General features: G+C 49.9%; 1 protein-coding gene across 2 annotated transcripts in view; it reads right to left on the bottom strand.

The window, feature by feature from the left end:
- Positions 1 to 1098: 1098 nt before the first annotated feature.
- The window catches only part of Casp7 (caspase 7), a 39312-nt gene continuing 13768 nt past the window's right edge, over positions 1099 to 26642 (bottom strand). The window contains exons 1-6 of one of the 2 annotated variants that reach the window (XM_087586670.1): positions 19096 to 19272; positions 10413 to 10549; positions 9840 to 9968; positions 7222 to 7397; positions 6800 to 6929; positions 1099 to 2659 (exon numbers count right to left, since the gene is read on the bottom strand). In XM_087586670.1, coding sequence (XP_087442796.1) covers positions 2430 to 2659; positions 6800 to 6929; positions 7222 to 7397; positions 9840 to 9968; positions 10413 to 10549; positions 19096 to 19199 — 906 coding nt within the window. In that variant the 5' untranslated portion in view covers positions 19200 to 19272 and the 3' untranslated portion in view covers positions 1099 to 2429. 2 annotated transcript variants of the gene reach the window in all.

Genomic DNA, 26642 nt, shown 5'->3' with positions numbered 1-26642 from the left:
GGATCAGGTTCTACCACCTTCCATGACGCAAGATCAGGCCATGTGACGTGGACCTATGAACTGAGACTACGCAGTCTGGACTGAGGAGGCAGAGTTGAGGGAGGATATAAGGGAGTGTGCTCGGGGGCTGGGGGGAGAAAGGGAAGAAAAGAGAGATATGCAGAAAGAAAGGTTCCTGAATAAACTGAGAAGAACACTGTGGTGTCGCTCCTTTCTGCGGGACAGAGACGGAGGCGATGTGAAGGACGGACAAGCTCAAAGCAGTAGCCAGTTAAATGTTCCCTCTATGCATATGGAGAACGTCACACAGAACACAAAATAGGATCCGGAGATCCAATCGGATGCAGGGAATACAGATAGAGTTTTGATGTACAAGGGAAGTAAGTTTGGTGGTTGTGTAGCTTAATGGAGCACGGGGACTCAGGGGCGTCTCCATTTGAGGGCGCTAGACTCCTTTCTCAGTGTTACATAGCTTTCGACTTGGCGTACTTATGAACAGGACTGCAGATGTATACTTTCATTTTAGAAATGAGATTTATTTTAACATTTCGTATAAATAGGGTTTTGGTTCATTCAAAATAAACCAACCAACAAAACTGAATGCCTGGGATTGTTGCTGTCCCCTTTGGCACAACTTACAAATAACTAGGCCCACAGGGCTCTCTCCATGAGGCTGCTGTGTCTTTATTTCTATTCTGGGGACCTTTAAGGCTAGCCCACTTTGCTTACAACAGTCTGTGGGTTCTGGAAGCTGGCGGGCACCAGAGTGCTCGAGTTACGGTCTCTGATCGTCTGGTGTGTTTTGGATGGCAAGGACCAGCCCAAGACCAACAAACTGATCTTAAAATGGCTTTCTTTTCGAGAAGTCTACTTTTACAACACTATTTTTTTCCCTCAAATGAACAGGAGGTTGTCCATCCCAAACCACTTTACATGTTGATTGGCCCTTTTTACAAAGATTTTTTTACTTCAAAGTGATCATGTGTGTCTTACGTTCTAGCCTCAGAGTAAAACTGTTTGTGGCTTCCCTGGTTCTCTTTATAATTTCTTACTGCCCTGAATAATTTCAAGAAGAAATTGGACTAGACCAGTCACGAGTTTCTGAAACACATTTTAATCAATAAATAGGAATATTTGTCAACCACTTATTAGGAGGGGAAAACAGGAATGTAGAAAGAATTCCAAAGAAAACGACACCTTGAAAAGAGGAAAGTGCCAAGACCTTTGCCTAAAGTGTCATTTGTAGAACCAGAGGTAACCGAAGATTATTCAGAAAAAAAACCTTGGAATATTTGACAGAATTCCAGATGTATTTGAAGTACAAAAACATTATTCTGAATACAACGTGGGATGGGTTACTCTTCAGCACCTGTGTGGATGATCGGGCAAGTCAGTGAATAATGAATGAATACATTGTAGCACGCCGGAGGACATGGTTATTTAATTCACATTTGGGGCCAAGTTTACCCCCCACCACTACCCCTGCCTTGCTATCCGTTCCTCTGCTCTACACCACAAGGGAGCACGGTTCCCAGGGCCTCACTAGCTGGCTTTCAGGCACCCTGGAATGGTAAGGCGCTGGTGGATATGGGCACAGGCCTGGGGAGGTCTGGGGGTATCTTGGTGCCTGACTCAGTTCTGGCTTGGTTTCCATGTCAGACAGTGGCTTGTCCTGGGCATGGCTGCAATCACCATATCCCTCTATGGTTTTAGCTTCTAGAAGGCTGCCCTGCCACACTTTTTTCTGATGACAAGGGAACTGAACTCTTCAGCCCCATGGTGGCAGGTGAGGTAACAGATTTTTACTGCTTGGCTCTCTTAATTACCCACTTAAGTGAATTCCCTGTGTCGACCCTTCTGTACCGGTACCCTAGAATGGCTTGTTTTCTGGATTGGGTCCTATATACTAGAGTATTAACTGTCTTCCCTCAGCTACCTGGGAAGGTTTGCTTAAGAACTTGTTCAAAGCCACTGAAAACAAACACTCCACTCAACAGCCACCTTTTCCAATGGAGGCTGGCGAGTGTCTCAGCCGTATTCTCTCATCAAGAGCTGGAATTCTCTTTGCCAAGTTCAACTAAGACTCTGACTTTCCATTCCTGTCATCACCAAAGTCTCAATGTCTTCTCCAGAGGCCATGCTCACAGTATGCGCTCAAGGAGATGACAGGGAAAAAAAAATAGAAACAGGAAATTAACTTTAAAGGAAAAGTGTGAAGTCATCAGATGAACAAAGTTATTAAACAAACAAAAAAAATCTGGAAACCCAGAATTATCAGACATCACCAGAGAACTCCCTCCCTGAATCAATATACTTTCCTGAAATTAAATCTCCTTAACATTTCTGGATATTTTGAGAGCATCAAAACAAAAATAAAATAAAAGCTGGATTCATCAGTGAATGACAGCAGGTTCTCAGTTGGAGGCTGGTCAACGGCCAAAGTAGAGCTCTTTGGTGAGCATGGACACCATACATGGAATCTGCTTCTTCTCATTGAAGCGGGGGTCATCAGACTGGGACTCGAAGTGTCTGGCCACCCTGTCGTTCACCCTGGTCAGGATCTGCATGATCTCCAGGTCCTTGCCATGCTCATTCAGGATGGAGCAGAGGGCCTGCACAAACCAGGAGCCCTTTCCTGGGTTCCTCCACGAATAATAGCCTTTGGTCGGGGGCGGGGGGGAGGGGCGGAAGGGGGAGAGGGGAGGGGTAGGGAAGAAGGAGGGAGGGGAAGGGGGAGGAGGAAGGAGAGAGGGGGAGGGGGGAAGAGGGGAGGCAGGGGCAGTGAAGGAGGGAGGTGGCAAGAAAAGGGAGGGGGAAGGGAGGGAGAGGGAAGGGGCAGGGAGGAGGGAGGAGGGAGAGGGAGAGGGAGAGGGAGAAGGAGGGAGGGAGGGAGGGAGGGAGAGAGAGAGAGAGAGAGAGAGAGAGAGAGAGAGAGAGAGAGACATTCATTAGCCATCCCTGAGAGCAGTATAAATGTCTGGAGATCACCTGCCTCTCTTCTGTGTCAAAGTACGGATGAGAAGGAGGCCCTGTCAAAAGCACACATCTTAGGTGTGAGGAAGCACTCTATAAAGATGCTCAGAATGCTTTGGGTGCTCCAGCACGTAAACTTAGTAACAATGATGTCACCAGAGACCAATGATGGCAGACGGTTGCCAGAGGATCTGCATCTGGGAAACCTGAGATTCCTAACAGAGAGAGGTATGTGGAGAGTCCCCTAGGGAGGGGAGCAAACGTAATAGCTTTGTGTCACCTCGCCACCCTTCTGAAGTGAGTGCTTCTTTCTAGCCCAGGCCCAGAGAACAGAGTTAGAAAAGCTGCAGAGATTTTCCGGGTATGTTTACTGTCAGGAGACACAGAATGAGGGGTGGAACCTGCTGAGAGAGGTAGAGGCAGGTGTTGCTGGTGGCTTCCGGGGCAGAGGCAGGAGAGGCACCTGATCTAGGATAGCAGGTGTTGTTAGACAAGAGGTGTGCTTCTCACGGGCCATACACGATGTCACCCGACCCTAATGTCTTACAAGGGCGAGAAAGCTCAGCAGACCTAGGTGCTGAGGAAGGAATGGCTGACACGGGAGGAGGAGCAGGTCCCAGGGAGCCCAGTGAGGACTCACAACAGCAGCCAGCTTTACTCCTCACAATGCAGAGGTCCCCTACATTGCGATCCCTGACTGTCTCCCTGCCATCATTGACTCTGAGGGAATCTAAAACTGTGGCCTGCAATTGGGAAAGCCAGGCAGAAGATTGGGAGACAAAGCTGGGGGAGAACTCACATCTACGTGACCATTGACTTACCCAGGAACCCCTGAAGGACAGAGGTGGGAAGACACCAGCCTAGAGAGACAGAGAGCCTATGTCCAGCCTCGCCAGGCCACCATGTTGAACGGGATCTACAAGCCACAGCAATGCATGTGGAGCCTCATTCACCATTTTGGCATAGACATTTTGGTGAAGGGATTGCCTTTTAGAGGTGGTCTCCCTGCTGTCTGATGTCTTCCTCTAAGCAGCAAAGCAGAAGGCCCCAGGACACTTCACCCAGGGAGAGGGGAGAGTGCGTGGCTCTCGGCTCAAGGCAGCAAGAGCCAACAGAGGCTGCATTCAGCTCACATGATTAGCTGCACAGCTGCTGTACCCTGCTGAGAGGTCCGGACGCAGGAGGGTGAGAGCTGGACCAACCTTGCCTGCATCCTTGCCACCTACTTATGTCACAAGGGTTTGGTCAGCAGTGGCACACAGTAGGCTAGCGTGTCCTCAGATTCTTGTCTGCAGTGCACGCACTAGCAGTCACCAGCCCACGCCAGGGGCTGATGGGCACTTAGTCACACAACAACAGGGTGTCATTCGACCCAGTGGCCTGGTGGGCTATGCATATGGATATGTATGGATGTGCACTACCATCTCCCCGGGTTTGTGCGTGTTCACCTCTGACCTCTAGGGTCCCCGAGGGTGACTGTCTGAACAGTGCTGATACCATCCTGTGACTCCTCACCCGGAAACGGTTTCCTCGTATTTCTTTATCAGGGCAAACTTCAGGCTGCTTGGCAGCACACACAGTCCAAGATAACAGGCTCCTTTTTACACTGTTAAGGAATATGTGCTGGCCTTTCTATGTGCTGTCACGTGTTGAGCTATGGACCAAACTGTGCCCCATCCCCACCCTCAAGTGTACTCGTGGAAGACCTAGTCTCCAGTATGACTGCCTTCACGGACTTAAGTTAGCGAGGTCAGAGGGGTAGGTCCCGAATGTAGCAGGATTAGTGTCTATATGAGAAGATAGATGAGAACACTCCCTCTATTTTTCTCCCTGTGTTTTCTCTGTAATGTGAGGACAGAGGAAGAAGGCAGCCATTTACTGAGAAGGAAGAGAGTCCTCTTCTGAGACCAGTTAGCTGAGAAGCAGATGTCTGTTGGCCTAAGACACGACACACCTGTGATCCACTCAGTCTTGTCCAGCAAGTGCATGGGGCATGAGACCTAGTCCAGACTGATGACTGAATTCAGGGGTCAGTCACGACAGTAATTTTTAAAGAAAGCTTTCTTATTGGCCCCTAGAGAGGAGTTTGCCTTCCTCCCTGAGCTCCTCCAGACCTGAGCAGCAACAGCACCATACTGGCTTCATTCACACTGGTGTCTGCCAAGTTTTGCGCTGCCAACCTCCCAAGAGCAGGAAGACCAAAGTACTTTCTACCCTATTCAGGGCGTAAACGTGTGGCTTTACCATACTCACAGAACCCATCTAGAGCCTGCCAGAGCCGGTTTTGTTTTGTTTTTCCGGATACACTGACTCATTTACTGGAACTAATACCTCCACACCAAGCCTTTGCAGAAGACCTAAAGCTGGGGGAATTCTCACTGAACGAGGGGTCTATGCCCAACAAAGGAAAGGTTTGTACTCAACAGACTCAGGCCAGCACAGGGCTTGGTAAACAAGAAACCACACTCGTTCCTGGCATTGCGTGATACCTGCCCTGGCCACAGCCTAAAGGATCCCCATCTATGATGCAATGCAGAGCCTGGGCACTGAAATTTGACCCTCAACGCATTTCTGAAGCTCATCCAAGCTCAATTGATTTTTCAACTGCAAAAGCAACCATGGTTTTCTCCCCCATCACCTACACAATTATTATAAGGATGATGGGAGAGATAGTTATAATTATTTAAAAATGACATAATTTTTATAGCTATAAAGTATAATTATTGTGAAAGTCTTGCCATGACTGTTAATCTTAGTAAAACAAAGGGGGAGAATTCGTTTTCTCAGGGAGAGGAATGCATTCCGTGGCAGGTAGAGGCATTCCGAAGACAGGCATACTCAAATCTGGAATTTTTAGACACCGTTAAAATTAGAGACTCCTGAGGGGGAAATGGTTCTGGATTTCCAGGTAGACCCAGCCCCAGAGAGGAGAGGGGGATGAGGGAGAACTGGGTTTGCGGGGTTGACAGGGAAGAGACCGAGAGAGCAAGGAAGGGGTTTCAATGAGGAAGGGGCACAGGACAAGAGAGCTAGGAGATCTAAGAAGCTAGGAAAAAGAGGAGACAGATTTCCCAATGAGCTTTCAGCAGAGAGGCTGCCCTGCTGTTTCCTCTGGGATTCTGGTCTCTAGACCACCACAAAGATGACATGTTTGTGTGACTTGGGCCACTCTGTCTGTAGGGTAGACTGGGCATCTATTGTCTTCAATGCTTGGGCATGAGTACAAGTCCTCAGACTTTAGAATGACTGCATCGGTTTTGCTGCTTGAAAAGTGTTTTGTTTTGTTTTTTCTCTTCTCTTCTCTGTGTGTTGTATGTATGTGTGCATGCGTGTGTATGTGCTTGTGCACAGCTGGGCGCAGGGACCTGTGTCCATGTTCGGGGTCTTCCTGAACTGATCTTCACTTTAGTTTTTTGAGACAGAGTCTGTCTGTGAATTTGGAGCTTGCCAACCCAAGTTGAGCAGCAGGCCAGGGAGCCTCCAGGATCCTGCTTCATCTAAACACCCAGCGCTGGGGTTACAGGCACACATCTTACATAGATGCTGGGAACTCAGTCTTGGGTCCTCATGCTTGAACTGCAAGTAGCTTACCCACAGAGCCAAGTCCCCTTGGCTGAGCATTTCTAGCAAGGAAATATGACATCCGAAATGCTCCGGAATCGAAACTATTGAGTGGGATTCTGACAGTCAGTTTTAAATAAATCCTGAAACGGTTTGAGTAAGGGGTGCTAAAAATTGTAGCAACAGGAGACTGATACTGCCCTCACACCTGCATGCTGACGGAGAAACATGGATCGGTAAGGTCAGCAGACAGTGGACAGGGTACCTGGAACCGTGGAGTAAGCAAAGAGAAAGTCAGCTTCCACCGGGATCTTGTAGCGGGGATTAGCGTCGGTGTCGTTGATAGGCCCCGAGTCAGCCTGGATCCCGTCATCCAGCTCCGTCCCTCGGCACGCCTAGAACATATCAAAGTCGAGATCAATGGACTGGAACGGAAACTGCTCGTGCTGTTCTCTGCTGTGCCCCAGGAGCCCTGCCTGGCACACAGGGAGCTCAGTGGCCAGCAGATGGGGAGATAAAGCCTTACAGAAATACAGCAAGTGCCCATGCCAACTATTTCTGGGCAGGAAGCCCCGGCCCCCAGTTTGCATACCCCCGGGGAAACAGTGCAGAGATTTGTACAGATAACACCGCCCCAGGGCTCAGTTAACCTAACCCCCACGAAGTCCCACTGGCCTTCAAAAGCACCTGGATGAAGAAGAGCTTGGGTTTCTCTAGCAGGGTTTTGCATCGGTCTCCCCTAAAATGAGCTGTCAGATCCTTTATCGGTGTCACGCCGTCTTTCCCATAAATCAGATTCTCTTCTCCGTGGCTCAGCAGGACGCAGGCGAAGCAGGCTGAGTTGCTGTGGTCCTCTTCAGAGGCTGTAAGGTAGAAATCAACCCTGACTGTTCAGGGGTGGGCTCCAGAAACACCATCAGTCGTATGGGGCCCTTTCAGAGCACTGGGCTTGGCCACCTCTTCTCAGAGCCTATGGACCGGCCAGGGAGAATTCTAGAATTTCTTTCAGATGGAACCCAGGCACCACGACAGCCACTAGAGGACACTGGGGCTGGTTCTGCACTAGCAGAGTTAACCTCCATTTTCTTCTCTATAAAGAGGTGTTTGCAGTACCTGTTAAATACACACACACACACACACACACACACACACACACACACACACACACACACACACACACGAGACAGAACTTGCTTTGAAGGCCAGGCTGGTCTCGAACTCAGCCTGCCTCCGCTCCTTGAGTGCTGGGATTAAAAGTGTGCTCTACCGGGCTGGAGAAATGGCTCAGTGATTAAGAGCACCACCACGTGATCTTCCAGAGGTCCTGAGTTCAATCCCCAGCAACCAAATGATGGCTCACAACCATCTGTAGTGGGATCTGATGCCCTCTTCTGGTGTGTCTGAAGACAGCGACAATGTACTCACATATATAAACAAATAAATCTTAAAAAAAAAAAAAAAGTGTGCTCTACCACACCCAGCAAGTGAGAGAGATACATAGGAAGCATTTGTTGAAGAAAAGAAAATGTTAGGCTGAGAGGAATAAGCTGGTCACAAAAAAGGGCAAATAGTGTAAGATTTCACTCTGCTGAGATAGAAAACAAGTTCATGGAGGAAAAGTAGAAGTGGGGGTTTGGGAGGGAGGTGTTGGCGGAGGGGGAAGGGAAACAGTGAGTGGTCAGAAGATAGGTCGGTTTGGTTATGGAAGATGAAGAGAATTCTAACAAGGTGAGCTTGTTTAACTCCGCTGAACTGTTCTCTTTGGAATGATTAAGACGGGCTTTGTATTACACGTAACTTATCACAACAGGAAACCAAATGCACACAGGAAGGACCCTAACTCAGCACGCCATGGACACACATGCACATCTACGTCTACTGTTGCATGAGTCACAGTAGCTAGGGTGGACAGAACGGGCCATCAATGGAAAGTAGGTACGGGAGCGTGATCCTTCGTACAACAGAGTTTTGTGCGGCCATAAAAGAAACTGCAATCATGACACCGTCGGGGAAACCGACAGAACTGGAAATGGTGTGTTAGGGGAACTGGCTAGTTCAAACCCATGTATCCTCTTGTGTGCAGATCCTGGTTGTAGAGGTGTGCAAGCGTTGAGTGTGTGCATGTTGGTTATGGAACTTGAAAGGGATCAGGAGATGGGGCAGAGACATTAATGGGGTTGGGTGAGTGTGTATAATACAGAAGCAGGAGGGGAGACAGCAGAGAGGGGCAGCAGGACGGTGGAGCAGAGTGGGGGTCGGGAGTGAGAACAAAGCACCACGACACAGAGATGTGAAACCCATTACCCTGCATGTCAACTAGAAAGTTAACAGGGAAAAGTACCAGATGGCTGTCACTCCAGGGATTAGGAGAGGAGAATCGAGGAGAACACAGCTGACTGGTCTGACTGCAGCCTGTTTACTGCTGTGACACTAACCGATCTACTAACTGATACCATAAAAAGCCATTTCGGGCATACCTCTGTGTGCTGGGGCTTTATGTATACAATATACAGGGACTTTATGTGATTTGTATTAATATGTAACTCTGTGCATATGTGTGTGTGTGTGTGTGTGTGTGTGTGTGTGAGTGTGTGTATGTGTGTGTGCGTGTGCATGTGTTTTCAGGTGCCTGCAGAAGCCAGAAGAGGGCATCTGGTCCTCTGGTGCTGGAGTTATGGGTGGGTGGTTGCGAACCTTCCAACATGGGGGCTGAGAATAGAACTCAGACCTCTGTAAGAGCATTCAGTTCACACTCTTAATCTGTGAGCCCTCTCCTGGGGCCCAGGAAGTCAACTAAAAGGCCAAAGGGCATACGAGGTCTTCCTGTTTAGATCTGTGGTTAAGGAAAGCTGAGCCCCTGCTGTCTGCAGGTCGGTGTCTGGTGAGCGGTGGGATTCTACTTTTGCCTCAGGTGGGACAGTACCCCAGTGGCATCCTTTAAGGCACATCCAACTGTGGGCAGCCTGCACCATAGCACAGCTATGACTCAGGCTCACTACAAAGTGGGAAACTTACCTAAGTCTTCTCGGATTGACTTTGCAACTCTGCACAGTGCACGAGCATGAAGACATCAGTTAATGTCAAGGTTGGATAGGCCTGGTATACAGTAAACACACGTCTCCGGGAGGTGGGCATAGCTCCTGGAGTCTGGTCTGGTCCCTAATTTACTCTCCAGTCTCTCTCTCGCCCTGTCCAAAGTCCATCCACACGATTACAATGGGGTCTGCCTACGGCCGACATTCTGGAGCCCAGACCCTGTTCCTCTAGGTGCCGGGGTAGGCCGGGCCAGGACGGCCCGCACTCACCTCGTCTAAGCAGATCCTGCATCTTTGCGCAAGAGCAGTCATTATAGACAGTCACTTCAAAACCCAGGCTTCGGAAGCACTTGAAGAGGGCCTCTGCGTCTTTGTCCGTCCCATTCCGGACGTCCATACCTGTGGGGGTGAGGCAAGGAGTGGGGTGAGCAATGCTGAGAACAGACTCTAGGCAGACCAGGTGCTGTGTGGGCTCCAGGAACAAAAACCCCTGAAGCAGAAGCACCTTTCAGGGTTACAGCTTAACCGCACACGGGAGAGACAGACTAGAGGCGAACTCCCAAGGACCCAGCCTCCACACAAGTGAGCGTCCTCGTGGTCTCGGGATGGCCAGTACTGGCTGCCAATGTCACATGATCTAGAACCACCCAAGAAAAAAGGCCATTTTATCCCAGCAACAGGACAGTAACTCAGACAGGCTCCTACATACACGGCAGGGTCTCAGACTGAGAATTCTCTGCACCTCTCTCTCCTGGACATGGAGAGCCTGGCACAGCTCTCTCTGAGGAATGTCTGTGGAGAAAGTGGGAGAGTCAGGAGAGGCTAGCCCTGCCCCGCACCCACCTGTCGCTTTGTCGAAGTTCTTGTTATTTATGATGATACATTTGCCCATCTTCTCGAAGTCCATACGGTACAGGTAAGTGGGCACGCGGTCCCGGGTGGTACTGACGGGGCACATAGAGGCATTTTTCTTCTTCTTCCTTGGGTTACAGAAAGTCAGTTAGAGGCTGTGGAAGCAGTCTGGGCAGCTGTGTACTCAGGGAAGCCACGGTATTTGTGAAACGAAGAGCCAAGGTGGGCAGACAGATGCTTCTGTTTAACTGTCATGTTTAAATGGAATAAGACTGCAGGGTAAATTTCAACAGACGTCAGAAAATGCAAATCCCAGTCACGATGTGCTGGCGCAGTTCGCTTCCCAGAGTGGCCACACTGAGAGAAATGGACGGCTCAGTGTCTGCCGTGAACTTGTCGGGCTGGTGGGGATCTATTGGGGTGTCCACTGTGTAAGGCTGGCAGAACACGCTAAGCTTACACAAACATGCTAAGTTTACACAAACACAAGCCGCACGGCAGAACAACTGCCTCGGGTCAGGCAAAGGTTTAGTAGAAGACAGGGCTACACTGTTCATCACATCCCGGATAGGGAATACACCCTCCCCGCCAGTCCTATCTACAGTAAGTGGCTGAACCAAGGAATATTCACGTAACAGGTAAAACAGAGACTGGATGAACCAAGACAGCATGAAGCACATGCATGAACATTACAAACAGAACCCAGCAAAGAGCTGATATACAAACGACTACACGCAGACTTAGGTGCCTCACGCTAAAAGTCTGGAGAAACCAGAGCAATGCCAACCCTATTCCTTTTTCCTTTATTTAAAACAAACAAACAAAAAAAGATGCGGTGTGTTTGAAGACAGCTACAGTGTCCTCACTCACATGAAATAAATAAATCTTTAAAAAATGCGTGATATGTGTATGTATGTGGTGCATACATGTGTGCATGCATGCGTTTGAGCATGTTCACCCGTGTGTACCCATGGATACCATCGACATTAGGTAAGTCCTCTGTGTTGCTTTTCACCCTTAAACCTTAAAGGCAGGTTCTCTCTATGAACACGGAGCCTGCTGTTTCAGCTGGACTGGCCCACAGTGAGCCACCCTGTATTCACCCGTCTCAACCGCCCACAGTGCCTGGGTTGAAGGCGCTTGCTGCCGTGTCTAACTTTTATGTGGGTGCTGGGACCTTGCTGCCGTGTCTAACTTTTATGTGGGTGCTGGGACCAGAGCTCAGATCCTTAGGCTGGCAAGCAAGCGCTTTACCCACCGAGCCACCTCTCCCACCCCGACACGTTTTGTATGGATTGGTGATGGTTACAGACATACGTCGGCAAAAATTCCCAGGTGCACATACCTTCTCTATGGATGGACATTTTAATGGCACTTAAATGGGGGCGGGGAGCACTGATTTTTAAAAGAACATTAACTTTTCCCCATTCCCCCAAACACCTACGGTACTGTTGAGCAAAGGCACACAGGGGCTTCACGGGATCAGGGCGCATTCCCAAGGCCAAGGGCACGTTCAGATCTGGCTGGGATGAGCCTCTCGGGGAGCCAGTCTCCTGGTGCGTGCTTCCTCCACATAGCACCTTGTTTGAACAAACACTGCCTTTGATACTGAAATCTAGGGTGGGCAGGGCTCTCTCACCTCTCCACTTGAATTGGGGAAGCTGGTGCACAATCCTTAAACAGGTCCCTGACCCTCTAACCCTCCACAAAGGCGGCTCTGGGCTGGCATTAGCTGGCATTCTCTGTGAGGCCTTGGAAAGAGCCAGGATGTGTAGAAAATGAGAGAAAACCTAAGGCGGGCAGGAAACTCAGCACTTCAGCTTCATTTTAGGGCACAACCCCTGAAGGCCATCGGTGGGCTGTGAGGTGGCAGGATGCCCCCAGGCTGGAGAACACTTTACTCAGGACACCCTTACGAGGCACAATTCAACTTCCACCTTCCCTGGTGAGAATTCCACGGTGAGGGGCTAGCCAGGTGGCTCAGTGGCGTGACCTGAGTTTCATCCCTGGACTCCAAGTGATGGAAGGTAAAAATCCAACTCTAGCAAGACATCCTCTGATCTCTACACGCATGTCACGGGCATGTGTATGCATGTACTCACACTCGCCCCTCCGCCAACAACTCCCCAACACCCCCCAATATGTTAAACGCATTTAAAACCCCTGCAATTTCTAGGATGACAGCCACGCCTCAGACAGGCTGTAGCTCTTATGTCATTAAGATCCCCAGGAATGTGCAAAACAAAACAAAACCAGCAAGAGTCTTTTGTAAGAAAAAAAAAGGGCTGGAGAAAATGTCTCATGGGAAATCAAAGGCCCCTGCTTCCATAAGAACAGAACCTGGAACATTACCTCGCCACTTAATAAAATAGTTAATTAATTCATTCGGTTAAAAAAAAAAAAGGAACGAGAGCTGGGGAGTAGAGGCACACAAACTTAACCACAGTAACACAGGTTACAAAAAGCACCTACGAACTGAGTTACAGTGAGGTACAGTCTAATCCCTGGCAAGTAACTCAGAAGGAAGGTGGGGACAGTTTCCCTTCCCAAACTTGCTCCTACACCGAACTCCTCAAAACATTTAAAAATTACACTGTGTGTGTGTGTGTGTGTGTGTGTGTGTGTGTGTGTGTGTATGCACGTATGCCATGGCATACGTGTGGAGGTCAGGGGACAATGCGTAGGAATTGCTCCCCTCCTCCCACCAGTGTTTCTGGAGGATCCAGCTGGGGCCGTCAGGCTCCGTGGCAAGCACCTTCACCCCCTGCGACATCCCATCAACCACGAACTGTTTATTTTGCAGAACGAGCCTAAATCTCTTCCTCTTGCAGATTTGGGTCAGCCAGAATTAATCATTCCTTGTAGCTCGGATAGTTTTCTGTTAAAGCCAGATCTGCCCGGGCCACAGACGTACACCAGAGGGTGATTATCCATTCAACTCCATTACATCTACTTTCTAAATAGAGCCAGCTCTGTGCGAGCAAACACCTGAATCAGCTCACAGCGCAGGGCAGAGCAATGGCGAAGCAGGAAGTGCATCTGGAGGGGCATCGAAGGTGAACCAGGAGAAAGAGGGGGACGGAGGGACGCTCAGGGGCCACCTGTACACAGGACATCTGCACGAATGCGTCTGAGAATGTCACCTGTCATCTCAGAGCACCCACCCTCTTTTCTGGGTTTTTCTCCCTTTCACGCCCACCCACTATCCCTTCAAAACGATAGCTGCCGTATTCGTACAAATTAATTTCTCAGCTGTCCCCCTGGCCATTTAGTGAAGGTCACAGTGTCAGTCTCCCACAAGTGGTTAAATGAGAATGTTTTGGTGACCATGTTTCCACGTGTGGCCTGGGAGGTCCAGCTAACGGGCAGGCAGAGGGAGTGAGCCAAGCCAGAGGAAGGGAGAGCAAAGGTGAGGACAGGGAGGACCATGGGTGACATGTAAGCCCAAGGCTCCTACTGCTTCCGTGTTCCCCAAAAATAGTGACCGGGGGCTGTAGAGATGCTCAGTGGTTAGCAGTGCCTGCTGTTCCACAGGACTCAACTTTGGTTCCCAACACCCATCTGTGACTTCTGTTCCAGGGAATCCGACGCCCTCTTCTGGACTACACTATGCAGTGCACATGCGTAACCACAGAGACACGCATACACACGTACACATAAATAAAAACAGGAAGAAAATTTAAAGATGAGTCAGGTCTCAGCATGTAGTACAAAACTCCACCCTAGGCTTCTAAGGCCCCCGTGGTTTTGTTTCTGGTCTGATCCTGTTTGGAGCCCTCCTCCACAGGCTGAGGCATGCTCTGACAGCTCGTGAGGCTCTTGGAGCACAGTGGGCTCGTGCCTTGTCCTGCTGCCCATCAGTCTTGTGCCTCTGCACACAGCAATCCTGACAGCTGGCCACAACCCAAGTCACACCATGTCCCTATCTGAGGCCTTGTTACCTCCTCATTGGCCACTAGGTTCTGGACACCCGCTCCTGCGCTCTTCCTCCGGGAGAGTTTTAAACAGTTAAGACCAAACAAAAGCTAAATCCAGCTGTGTCCGTTCCCTGCCCAGAGCTACCCAGTGTGTTTCCGTTGCTGAGAAAGATGCCAACGTCCTGGCCACCACTTCGTGCATGGCCGCATCCCTCCACTTTTCCTTTCTCTCGATCATCCCACCGGAGACAACCATGAACCGGTCTATCCTGTGCTCACCACAGGTCCTTGCTGTCACTCTTTCCTTTGCATCTTGTGGTGCCGCAGCTCACACACTACCTCCCTTCGGTTCACTGGGGGTTGGGGGGTCTCCACCCCTTTTCACCACCAGTCTGGGTCTTGTCTCTGATTTACAGTGTGCATCACATGTCACCTGACCTCAGTAACAGAGTAACCATCTGTCCTGCTAGAGGGCAAACCCGTTTTCCTTTCCCGCTCTCCCAACCCCACCTCTCCCTGGATTCTACATCGCCCTATGCTGTCTAGGCTGGTCCTGAACTCCTGGACACATCCCAGCACCTGGCTTAGGGTAAACCAGGACTTGCAAATGCCCAGTGCTTGACTAGACTAGGCGAGCACCCCATTCACCCGTGGGTGAGCTGAGGGAGTGGCACTCAGAGCTCTCCACCCCGGTGTTACATGTCCAAAGGAAACTGACTTCAGAGATGGGAGTGCTCCAGAGGCTATAGAATGCCAGAGGCGGCTGTTTTTCCTGGGCCTTTCCTCTGTGTTTGGAGTCTCACCACTTGGAAAGGTTTTCTTCTGACTGTGATTTCTCCTCACCCCTTTTCTCCTCTCATTTCCACTTTTTCACCTACGGGGTAGGAGGTCAAAAGAACCACCAGGTATTGCAGCCATCTTTACCTGGCGTGCAGCCAGCAGGGCGGGCACGGGTCGGTCCACCAGCTGGCTCAACCTCAAAGGGGGGATTTTTAAAAAATGATTTCTATGTGTACGGGCGTTTTTTCCCCCTGCGTGTATGTCTGTGCAGTACATATGTGGAGTGTCTGTGGGGGCCATAAGAGGGCACCGGATTCCCTGGAATTGGAGTTACAGATGTTGTGAGCTGCCCGTGCACACTGAGAAGGAAACCCAGGTCCTCTGGAAGAGCACGCGGTGCTCTTAACTGCGGAGCCACGGTTCCATCTCCACAGTCACACTCTCTGCAGAGAACAGTGCTCCCGTGGGGACCAGGTCCAGCAAGAGGCGGCCAGCGTGGATCGAAACAGAAGCATGGAGCCATGAGACCAAGAAAGAGAGGAGAACAGAATCCTTTAGATTGGTTTGTTCACATCTACATAGGCAGTCTTGAAGATGGCGTTACAGAAAAACCCATAGATTCTGGAGTCACACTGCTGGTTTGAGTCCCCGAGATACCACGGAGGTGGTGTGATCACGGGCCCAAGTTGCTTCGCTCCTTCCTTTGTGAAGAGAACCAAACAGCATCTAGCTCAGAGCTCACAGACAAGTCAACGTTCATAAGACACAGAAAGTGTGGTAGGCAGTTACAGGTAAATAAACGTCACGGTCATTTTTGAGTTTCTATGGTTTATCACTAGAAGGGCCTACCTGTGCTGTGGCATCAAGATAAGACAGAGAGGGAAGACACTGTCCACGTTCCTGGTGGCCATCCTCACTCTCTTGTGGGACAGAACACCGGTGTGCTGCTCTATAGCTCACCTCTTCACACGGACCCCAGCTTGCACCCCATCCCTCTGGTAGCAAGGCTGCCTGGGAGGGGTCTCTCTGCACTGGCGTAGGTGAGATTCACAAGTGGAGTCCCCCAGCACTGTCAGCAAACTGAGCATTAGGTCACTTTACTATCACTTGTCCCAGGACAAGACACTCGGCTGATGTCATCTCAGAGTCCACCCGGTTTTTAATAGGAATCGAGAGGCCCCTTCCTGTGAGTAAAACTCCCTGCCCCGGGCTCAGTCAGAGGCATTCTTTGTGCCCTAGTACTAGCAGCTAAAAAGGATCCATGGGTCGTCTACCTGGACATCAGCAGCTGTAGCCAAGCAGATCACTAGACAAACAGATCTCTCAGGACTCCTGGGAGACCATGCTAATTAAGTAGCTCCCTGCAGAAGGCAGCAGGTCCCCAGCAGGGGCAGGGGAGAAATAAGAAGCTTCGAAAGATCCGGATTAGCTATGTCCTGAGTGGGCCATCACCCGCAGAGTTAGGATTGTCTGAATGTGGCTCTAATCCTTGCCCCGGGTACTTACGGTTTTTCTATATAAGGAGTTAGATCATGAGGGCTGCGGTCATATGGACCGGACCTCTCAGAGTAGTGCTGGGCACATCCCAAGGCAGGGTCAAGGGACAAGAGTCTTTCTCCAAATCTGACAAAGGCACAGAGAGTGCAGGAACGACTGGAGGTGCTCCTCAGTAGGGACAAGTGCAGGGGGATTTCTTTAGCTTCCCGCTTCACAGTCAAGCAGCAGTCACTGCCTCATGAAGTCTGAGAGACAAAGACAGACACAGCACAAAGCTGGCCATGGGCTTTCTTTCACACATGTGTATAGTAGGGTGGGCATGCCCTGCTACCTTCACCCATGTGTGTACATATGCGAGCTACAGGTCTATGTTTGCTGCCTTCTTCATTGTACTTCACCCACCCACCCACCATCCACCTACCCACCCACCTACCCATCTACCCACCCACCCACCATCCATCTACCTACCCATTCATCCATCCACCTACCTAACCATCTATCCACTCATCCATCTACCCACCCGTTCACCCCCACACGCACCCATTCACCCATCTATCCACTCATCCATCCATCCTTCCACCCATCCATTCACCCACCCACCCACCTATCCACTTACCCACCCAACCATCCATCCATCCATCATCCATCCATTCATCCATCCATCCATCCATCCATCCATCCACACACCCATCCACCCATCCACTCACCCACCCAACCATCCATCCATCCATCCATCCATCCATCATCCATCCATCCACTCATCCATCCATCCATCCACACACCCATCCACCCATCCACTCACCCACCCAACCATCCATCATCCATCCACCTATCCACCCACCCACCCATCTATCCATCCACCCACCCACCTACTCACTCACTCACTCACTCACTCACTCACTCACTGAGACCAGAGCTTTCACTGAACCTGCAGCTATCCCTTGTCCTTTCAGCTAGGTTGGCTGACCAGCAAGGCCCAGAGACATCTGCCTGTTCCACCCCCAGGGCTGCAGTTACCAACATAAGCAAACGGCCCCAGACTGTACACAGGTACAGTTACCTATGCTTGAGCCACTGGCACTTCACCCACTAAATCACCTCCTTTTCTAAGCCAGCTTCTGTCATTTTCCACTCTAAGCAACACACACACACACACACACACACACACACACACACACACACACACACACACCCCTCTACCTCTCCCTTTGTCAATTCTCTGCTGACAGATCTAGCCGTGCCTTGGCCCTTTTTTCACACAGGAGACTTTCCCAGGAAACGGGGGACTCTCCGGTTTGGCAGCTGTCATATTTGAGTGCAAAATCCAGGATAAGTCAGGCTAGTGAATTAGAAGTTCTAAATCCTCTTAAAAGCTTGAGTGTTCCACAATTGGCTGCAGATTAAAAATAATAATAAATCTGGCCACTAAATCACTGTACTTAGGGCCAGACAAGCGAGAGATCACAACCAAGATGGCATCCTGTAGGTCAACCTCGGATCACCTGAAGGATGTGCGAGGGAAGGGACAAATCTCAATCAGTCTGTCTGTCTGTCTGTCTGTCTGTTTCTCTCTCTCTCTCTCTCTCTCTCTCTCTCTCTCTCTCTCTCTCTCTCTCTCTCTCTCTCTCTGTTAAGAGCCGTCTAAGCATCCTTCCCAAGTGGTTTTCCACTGACATAGCCATGTCCCACTTTCTTCATAGGCCAGAGAGCCACAGGAGTCTTCCAGGAACACAGATAACACCAGCATCGATTACTAGGAAGGAACTGGATTATCCTGGCTCCTCAGGAAGAAAGCCATTCCTTGCAGCCTCAGATGTCAGCCTTAGGCCAACTGAGCCATTTTTAAGAGTTTAAAGAAGAAGAGGAGGAAAGAAAGGAGGGGGAAGAGGAGGAAGAGGAAGAAGTCAACGTTGAAAACCCTGCAGGTTACTTCTATAAAAGGGGCTTCGTGAGGGAGCTCTGACAACCATTAACCAGACAACATTATGGGATCCAGAAACTATTCTGCCTACTTGACGAGAGAGGGAGAAGCCTCGGCGAGCTCGGTGGACTTTTGCAATCCACTCTGGGTGCCAGTGTAATTCTCCCCATCACCGGAGTAGATAAATACAGGTTTTAATCCTCTCACAGACCCTGACCTGCTTGAAACGTGAATTATGCCTTTCTACATTTGGAAGGGAATATAAGCACACAAACCCGTGCCTATTTATTTTCTGAAGTGCTTCCCTGAATAGGATTCCCAGTAGCCTGTCCTGCAGACATTCCTCAGCACACGGTAAACACAGCAGCGGACACTCAGCTCCCTGATGCTGTTGCATTTGGAACCGGGTCTCTGGCTTTTGTAGCTGCTTTGTCTAAATATTTGGGGGATGGTTCAGTCATGGTTTGAACATTCCAGCAGAGGGGCTTCCCCACAGTCTTTTCATACCACAGTAAAGGCGGGCCAGGGTGCTGAACTGGGAGAGCAGAGAGAGAGGTACCTGGTGTCTCCGTCTGGAAGCAGTCCTCTCTGCAAGACCAGGCTTCCTCCTGAGGCCACAGGGAGTGAGTTGCCTTCTTCTCGGTAGTAGTAAAAACTCAACATGGTTGGCGCTCAGCGGGCGACAGGAGGCTGGCACAGGCAGCAGCCCTGAAGGCCCGGGGCCTGAATCAGCATTGAGCTGCCTGCTGGAGTTTTCCATAGGACATTCAGGCTGGGGCTGGGAAGGTCACACTGGCCTCTGGCTTCCCTGCTGACAGGCAGAAATGACCAGCCTTCACACTGAGGCCCCCACCCCACCCCAGGGACAGCTCCCTGTGGACGGAGTGACAAGTACTGGATCCAAAGGGGAAGGGATGACAGGGTCTGTGTTGGAGGACCAGACTTTCACACACACGCAGCCGGCAGGCCATCATCCAGAACAAACAGCAGGAGCAGCAGGTGGACGGCTGAACCAATGGCAGTCTACAATAGGCTGCAGGCAACACAGGTTTCTAAATGAGCAAAAACAGGAAGGGTGCTCCTGCCATCCACCCAGGCTCATGAAGTTCGCTTTTTCCCAAAGGTAGTCATGCTAGGGATAGACAGGGTTTACAAAATCCCTTCATCTTCAGAGGAAACCAGTTCCAGGGACTCCAGGGAGTTCTGCATAAAGAAATGGTCCAGAGGCCATCATGCTTCCCAGTTTTAACCTTCCAAATGCAACTGGGAAAAGGCAGACATAGAAGGACTCAGGGCGCCCCAGGGTTCAGGGCAGGGTTGGAGGCATTGAAAAGGAAAGCAGTGGAGTGGTGGTGGCCACAGTGCATCCCGGGCGTTAAGAGAGAAGGGAGAGTTCCTTTCTCCAAACATTAACTAACTTTCCAAGCCTCTTTCCTCCCTTTCTCCTGACCAAAACAGGATGGGGAGACAGACCAATGACAATAAAAAAAAATTATCAAAAGACTTCAGGAAAAATCATTCAGGGGAGGAGACAGTGTGGAGAATTGTCTTCAAATACCACAGACAGGCAGGGTGGATGACAGTAACATGGGTGGATGGCTGCAGGACCCAGAAGGGCTCACCGTCTTCAGTTCTGTGGGGAGTGTGTGTGTGTGTGTGTGTGTGTGTGTGTGTGTGTGTGTGTGTGTGTGTGTGTGTGTGAGAGAGAGAGAGAGAGAGAGAGAGAGAGAGAGAGAGAGCGCACCATGCTATGCCTATGAAGGCCAGAACAACTTACAGGAGTCACTTCACTCCTTCTACCATATGGGGTTCTGGGCGTTGGTTCCGGCCCTCTGCTAGGCCCTAGCTTTCTCTTAGTAGTGACGTTTTAAGCTTCTGCCCCCATGTGGATGTGTTTTGTCCTGACTCACACCAAACCTTAACAGCGGAATTACTAAGTTAGAGGCGGTGGGACCTCCAAGAGTTGACGATGCAGTTCTCTTTGGACCGAGTTCTTATGACACCGAGAACAGCCCACTGTCCTTACATAGGCTGGGCAGACGCTAGCTAGCAACCTGCTCTTGGACTTCTCACCCCTCAGTAGCCTGGACCCAAATCAGCCTGCTCTGTGTTAACTACCCTGTCTCAGTCACTGTTACAGTAACAGAAAACAGACGAAGGCACTTTGAAATCTAATTTCCTTTCCTTCTCCCCTATGTCTTCTTACTATGGATGACTGGGAACCTCAAGGACCTGGGTGGGTACCACGTGCACAGGCCGTACGGCCTCACACCCTATGGACTCTGGAACCACATTTCAGTGATTTGTGGCTCATTGATCCTGACAGGTGACCTTGGCTCTCTTTACTGGAGGGTCACTGTCAGTCCCACCATAGCAGCTGTCCACACACCACCCCTTAGCTGGGGTGACGTAGAGACGGAACACTGTGTTAAACAAATTCATTTTCTGGTACTGTTGGGACTGGTGTGGTTGAACCGCTCTGTCTGAAGCTGTGGTGACACTTGACGTATGGGTTGACATGAGGTCGGGCACACTGTGCTCCGAGTTGAGCCTGCGTCCTCGCTGAAGACCTGCTGGGGACAATATTCAACCTCACTGACCTTTCTTTCCTTCTTCACACAGAACTGAGTTTGACAAATCACCTCATGAGGGGTCCCTCTCTTCCTCATCAGGCATGTTCAGGAACATAAGACACCAAGTTGCGGGGCTGGAGAGATGGCTCAGCAGTTAAGAGCACTGACTGCTCTTCCAGAGGTCCTGAGTTCAATTCCCAGCACCCACATGGTGGCTCACACCCATCTGTAATGGGATCCAATGCCTTCTTCTGGCATGTCTGAAGACAGCGGCAGTTTACTCATCATATATACATACATACATACATATACACACATATTTATACATACATATATATATACACACACACATATATAAAATCTTTAAAAAAAGAAGTCAAGTTGCCTTATAAAATTCTCGATCCAGTGCATATGAAGAGGACAAAGAAATGGAAGTTTAAGATGACCACGTGGTTTCCACAGCCTCTCAACTAGTGAGTGGGAGACTGGGCCAGGCTGTGAACCGAGCCTGTCTGACTCCACCAAACGTCCATTGGCATTTTGGGGAGACCTCTGACCGTCCAATTCAGCGGCAAATCTAACTTTAAAAATAAAACTGGGATGCAGGCACTGTATTCTAGAGCTCAACAGAAAGGGTTTTTATATTGAAAACTAACGCTGCGGGTTTAACGTTCCGATCTCTTAGGGAGCTCAGCCCTGGCATCTTTTGGTTAATGGGTGCCCCTGCCCTCACAGGAACAGGCTCCGCATGCCTGATTTAGCACGTAGCCTTCGGAATGGGGGACAGTTTGGCCTCTTCTTTCTTGTCTATTAATTACAAGCACTGTTCTCCCCGAACTCCCCCCACCTCTGTGAAGGCAGCAGCCACCTGATCATTCTCATAATTACACACGCAACACATCTTAAAATAGGGAGCTGTCTATATATAACACATGCTAGTGGAGAAGCCCAGACTACGGGACGGGGGATAAGGACTATAACCAAGTGGCATTCGCTAAGCACTCCCTAGGGGTTGAAGGCTGGGGAGCCATGGGACTCGAGCCTGCAGAAAGGAGTTTATCAGATCCAGAGAGGCAGCCTCTACTCTTGTCCTCTGCTTCAGATGGGCACGGAGACTCCCAGCCAGGGACGTGGGGTAGGGGCCGCAGAGAAGCCTAAGGGACTGACAACTGGGTGAAGTCTGTTCACTACTCTGCAGTATTTCCTTGAATTCTAACCTTGTGCAACCTTCACTCAAGCTTCGGAGTTTGCAGGTGACATGTTGGATTTCAATGTTTCCCGGGGGTGGGCCGACTGCTCTAAGGTCTGGACCCCCAATGACTTTCGGCGCTCATTCCATCAAGACCATCCCATGCCTACCTGGCAGCTTACCCACGTTTCCAGGCGGAACCTATCCCTGGCCTAGCCTGACCATTTCCTCTTGCCTGCCCTCTGGCGCCCCCTGGTGATGATGCCCTGGAAACTCAAATTCCAGTTCCTCCTCAGCCTGCCTTCCCCACGCTCTCAGGGCTCCTAGTCCTACAGCTCGGCAATTACATTTTATTTTCTGTGGCTGTGGCCAAGCATTTCTACAGAAATCTAACTCATGGCCAGGGCAGAGCCTGCGTGGCTCACAGACTGCAGCTGACGGCCTCCAGCCGCTCAGGGGTCACCGGTGCATTCGGAGAGGGTTCCGTTTGGGACCTTGAGGGCACCGGGCCTTGCGCCATCAACCGTGACTCATATTCAATGTACACCACCTTAGCGATTTCTTCTGGCGCGCTTAAGAGACGACATGCTTAAAGAGTCCTAAAACCATCTTTGGTATTTTCCCTTTTGTGTTGTTTTTTTTCCTGTGTTTCATTAATGTTTTCTAATAATCAGAAAGTTGGAGGAACATTTTAATATATGAACTTTAAGTAAAGGACACTTTGGGTTACTAAAGGCCAGTGGCACCGAAATAGAATAAAACAATGTGGTTCTGCCATCTAGTGGCCACAACACAGAAGGCCAAGAGGATGTGAAATGGACACTCTGGGAACGCCAGGCATTTGGGGGAAAGGTTTCTCCCAGAACCCAGAAGTCATCTAGCCTTCCAGGGAAAGTGAGTGGGTAATTCTGTTATTAATTAGGGACAACTGTGGCATGCTACTGTCTACCGCTACTATCTCACCTGATGACTAAGGGACAGATGGGGAGAGAAGACAACGCCTGTGTGGCTAGGGACATCCAGAGGGGCCAGCCACACTCCCCAGAGCAGTCACACCCAGTGATGATGGGCTTCCAAATTCCCAGAGATTGTCAGATGGTGGTGGTACACCCCTTTGATCCAGCACTCAGGAGGCAGAGGCTGGTAGATTTCTGAGGTGGAGGCCAGCCTGGAACTACAAAGGGAGTTTCAGGACATCTATCCTACACATAGAAACCCTGTCTGGAAAAACAAACAAAAAACAACAGTCCCGAGACTGTTGACAAGGGAAGGAAGGAGTCCCTGTACCTCCGATCTGTGCAGGATGGTATACAGATCCAGGCCACAGTAGGGTCCCCACAGTTACATTTTAACAAAACAAATACTCAGGTTAAAGTGAACGGCGTCAGGAGCTCAGTGTATCTGAGACACCCTTTGATTCAAATACCTCTACCATCCATCTGTCCGTCTACCTGTCCATCTACCATCCACCTGTGGTGACTTGAATGAGAATGGCCCGCAATCATCTCATATATTTGACTCCAATTGGTGGAACTGTTTGGGAAGGATTGGGAGGTGGAACCTTGTTGGAGGAGTGTCACTGGGAGTGTAGCTCAAAAGTCCACGCCATTCCCAGTTAGGTCTCTCTCTGCATGCTGTCTCAGCATGCAAGCTCTCGGCTATGGCTCCAGCACCATGCCTGCCTGCCACCACGCTCCTGGTCAGGGTCATCATAGACCTCCCTACACTCTGGAACTGTCAGTCCCAATAAACTCTTTCTTCTGTAGGAAACCCTGGCCATGGTTTCTCTTCACAGCAGTGAAATAGTAGCTAAGGCACTATGTATCTATCAACTATATATCTATGATCTATTTTCTATCAATTTACAATCTATCTTTCTATCACCCTTCACCTATCACTGCCAATCACTGAACACCAATCTTCTCAAGAAATCAGTACCCGGGGGGTCGTCCATTCTGCCAGCTTCTAGGGTTTGGCCGCTCGCTATGTATTGTAATGCTAAATTCTGTACCTGGTGAATTCTCACATTTGCAAGCTTTTGTGGTGCAAACCTTGTTTCTTGATTTAAAACTCGGTTAAATAAAATTGGCTACGGCCAATTGCTGTTGGTGTTGGAAGTAGGTGGGTTCTGGGTGACCTGGTTGGGCCTTGGAGAAGTGAGAGAAGAGAGGAGAGTCCAGGAGGAACCCTGTGGGGAGATGGACCAAGAGCACAAGTATCCAGGGTATACCTCTGGGGAGGTAGTCAGGCCAGCAGTCAGAAGAGTAGATTAGGGGTGACTGCCCCTCCTCCTCGCCAAGTAATTGTCAAAGCCAGACAAAATAACCATAGTCTGGTTCTCATTTATTTGTAAGCTACTAAGGGATAAGTTTAAAATAGTTGCCATGCTCCTCCCCTCAGAGCATAACTGTCTCTGTGGGTCAGATGCTGCTTTCCTTAAGTTCTCTCTCATCAAGAAAGCTTTTGTGGCCAAGTAGAAGTGGGGCACAGGCTTGATCCCAAAAGCTCTGTTGTTTTCTGCCTACCAGGAACCCTGGAGTCTGGCTGCCCTGTACCTGACTTCTGCATACGCCATCTATCAGGTATTACAACCTTTTGACACAACTTTATACCTACAAAGTTCATGCTCAGAAGCACACAGTCCAGTCCAGTCACAAAAAAAGTTGCTAAAACAAAAACAAACAAACAAACAAACAAACCTCAGTGTTTTAAGTAACACCGAGCTGGGCCACGCTCACAGATACTTTTAACCACATGTGGCTGGGAACTGTAAGGGATGCACCCTACTCTGACTGTTAGACACCAACACAGTCTAGCTTGCTGCCTCTCTTGCTGCAGGGCTACCTCCTTCCCAGCAATCGTATGTAGCCCGAGGCAGCTCTAGGGCTCTCGCATTTTCTTTAAAGCTGTGACTGATCAAATTACCCTATTGTGAAAGCCCTGAAATGACTTCCTGGTCTTAGGACCAATTCCAGATTGCCTAGGTTTGGCTCCACCTTGCAGCCCCACAGGGACCTTGCAAGGTCCCACTGCAGTGCCAAGGCACGCACAGGTTATCAAGGTGCAACAGTAATCAGGTTTGACAGGCAAATGCCTGCAGGTTCAAATCCTGGCTCAGCCTCTATGGCATTTAGGGCTAGGAACAGTGATAAGTAACTATATCGTGGGATCTGGGAGGCTGAGGGAGAAAGGGTGGAATCTAGGGGCCAGCCTGGGCTACATGGCAAGACCATCTCGAAGTTCAAAAACAAAAAAACAACCAAACTATGACACTTGTTAAAAGGGATTTCCCTGTCACCCTGTAAATACTTTAGACATGAGCATAGAAATAAAGTGAGTTATGGGATCTGAAGTGTAAAGCCAAGGAAACTTTAATAGATGAAATAAAAAGTTCCATTTTAGGTTAAAAAAATTAGCAAAGAGAATCTGCACTTTAGGGACATCACGGATCCTAAGTGCATTTCATTTACATGGATGTCCCCCTGGTAGGTGGACAGTGTTTTATTTAAAAAGCCAGTTCTGGGAGTCACAGACCCCTTAATATGCAGTTGTGTAACCGAGGAAGGGGGGGCACAGAAACGTTTTGGCAACAGTAGAAAAATTTTCACACACAGACCAGAAAATGGTGGACAGCCAACAGCACAGCGCATCAGAGGAGCTTCAGGTGGTGCTTGCTTGACCTCGTCTCACTGTGTGTGCACTTTGCACTGTGCAGAAAAGCCACTGAACACACAGACACTTGGGCTCAGATGCAGGACTCCCGTGTGCGGTGAACCGAGGTGTCCCTGTGTACCGACGAAGCATTCTGCCTTGGGGAAACGTAACAGAAGACGGACTTCGCTTTTATTTCTCCTTACTCTCAGCCAGCTGTGGCACACTTCTGATCCCTACAGTACCAGCGACAGAGGTGGACGGACCTGAGTTCTAGGTCAGACTGGTCTACTCTGCAAGTGCCAGTGATGCGCTTATGAAAACATGGAGGGGATGTCCTGGGGTTCGGTGCCAATGCTGTGTTAATAAAAGGATAAGGAGGTGGGGGATATGTTCTATGGAAGTCTGAGGAAAGGGGGTGCCTCGGCGGGCTCATGCTGAGGCATCCCTTCCCCATGAGGGACCAGCCACAGGACAGTATGGTATAGAACAGAGGTTATTCAGGGCATGGGGAGGGGCGTTAAAAGGGTAGTAGGGCAGAGAAAGAGAGAAGGGTAGAGAAGGAGAAGAGGAGAGGAGGAGAGGAGGAGAGTAGAGGCTGGCCATGAGCATGTGGAGAGAAGAGGAGAGGGGAAGGGGAGAGAAGGGACAAAGGGGAAAGAGAGAGCAAGAGGAGCAGGAGCAAGAGAGTGA

Source organism: Rattus norvegicus, chromosome 1, assembly GCF_021556685.1.
Source record: "Rattus norvegicus strain SHRSP/BbbUtx chromosome 1, alternate assembly SHRSP_T2T, whole genome shotgun sequence".
Classification (NCBI taxonomy): domain Eukaryota; kingdom Metazoa; phylum Chordata; class Mammalia; order Rodentia; family Muridae; genus Rattus; species Rattus norvegicus.
The sequence above is the reverse complement of the archived record's forward strand: the minus strand, read 5'-3'. Positions and strand labels throughout refer to the sequence as shown.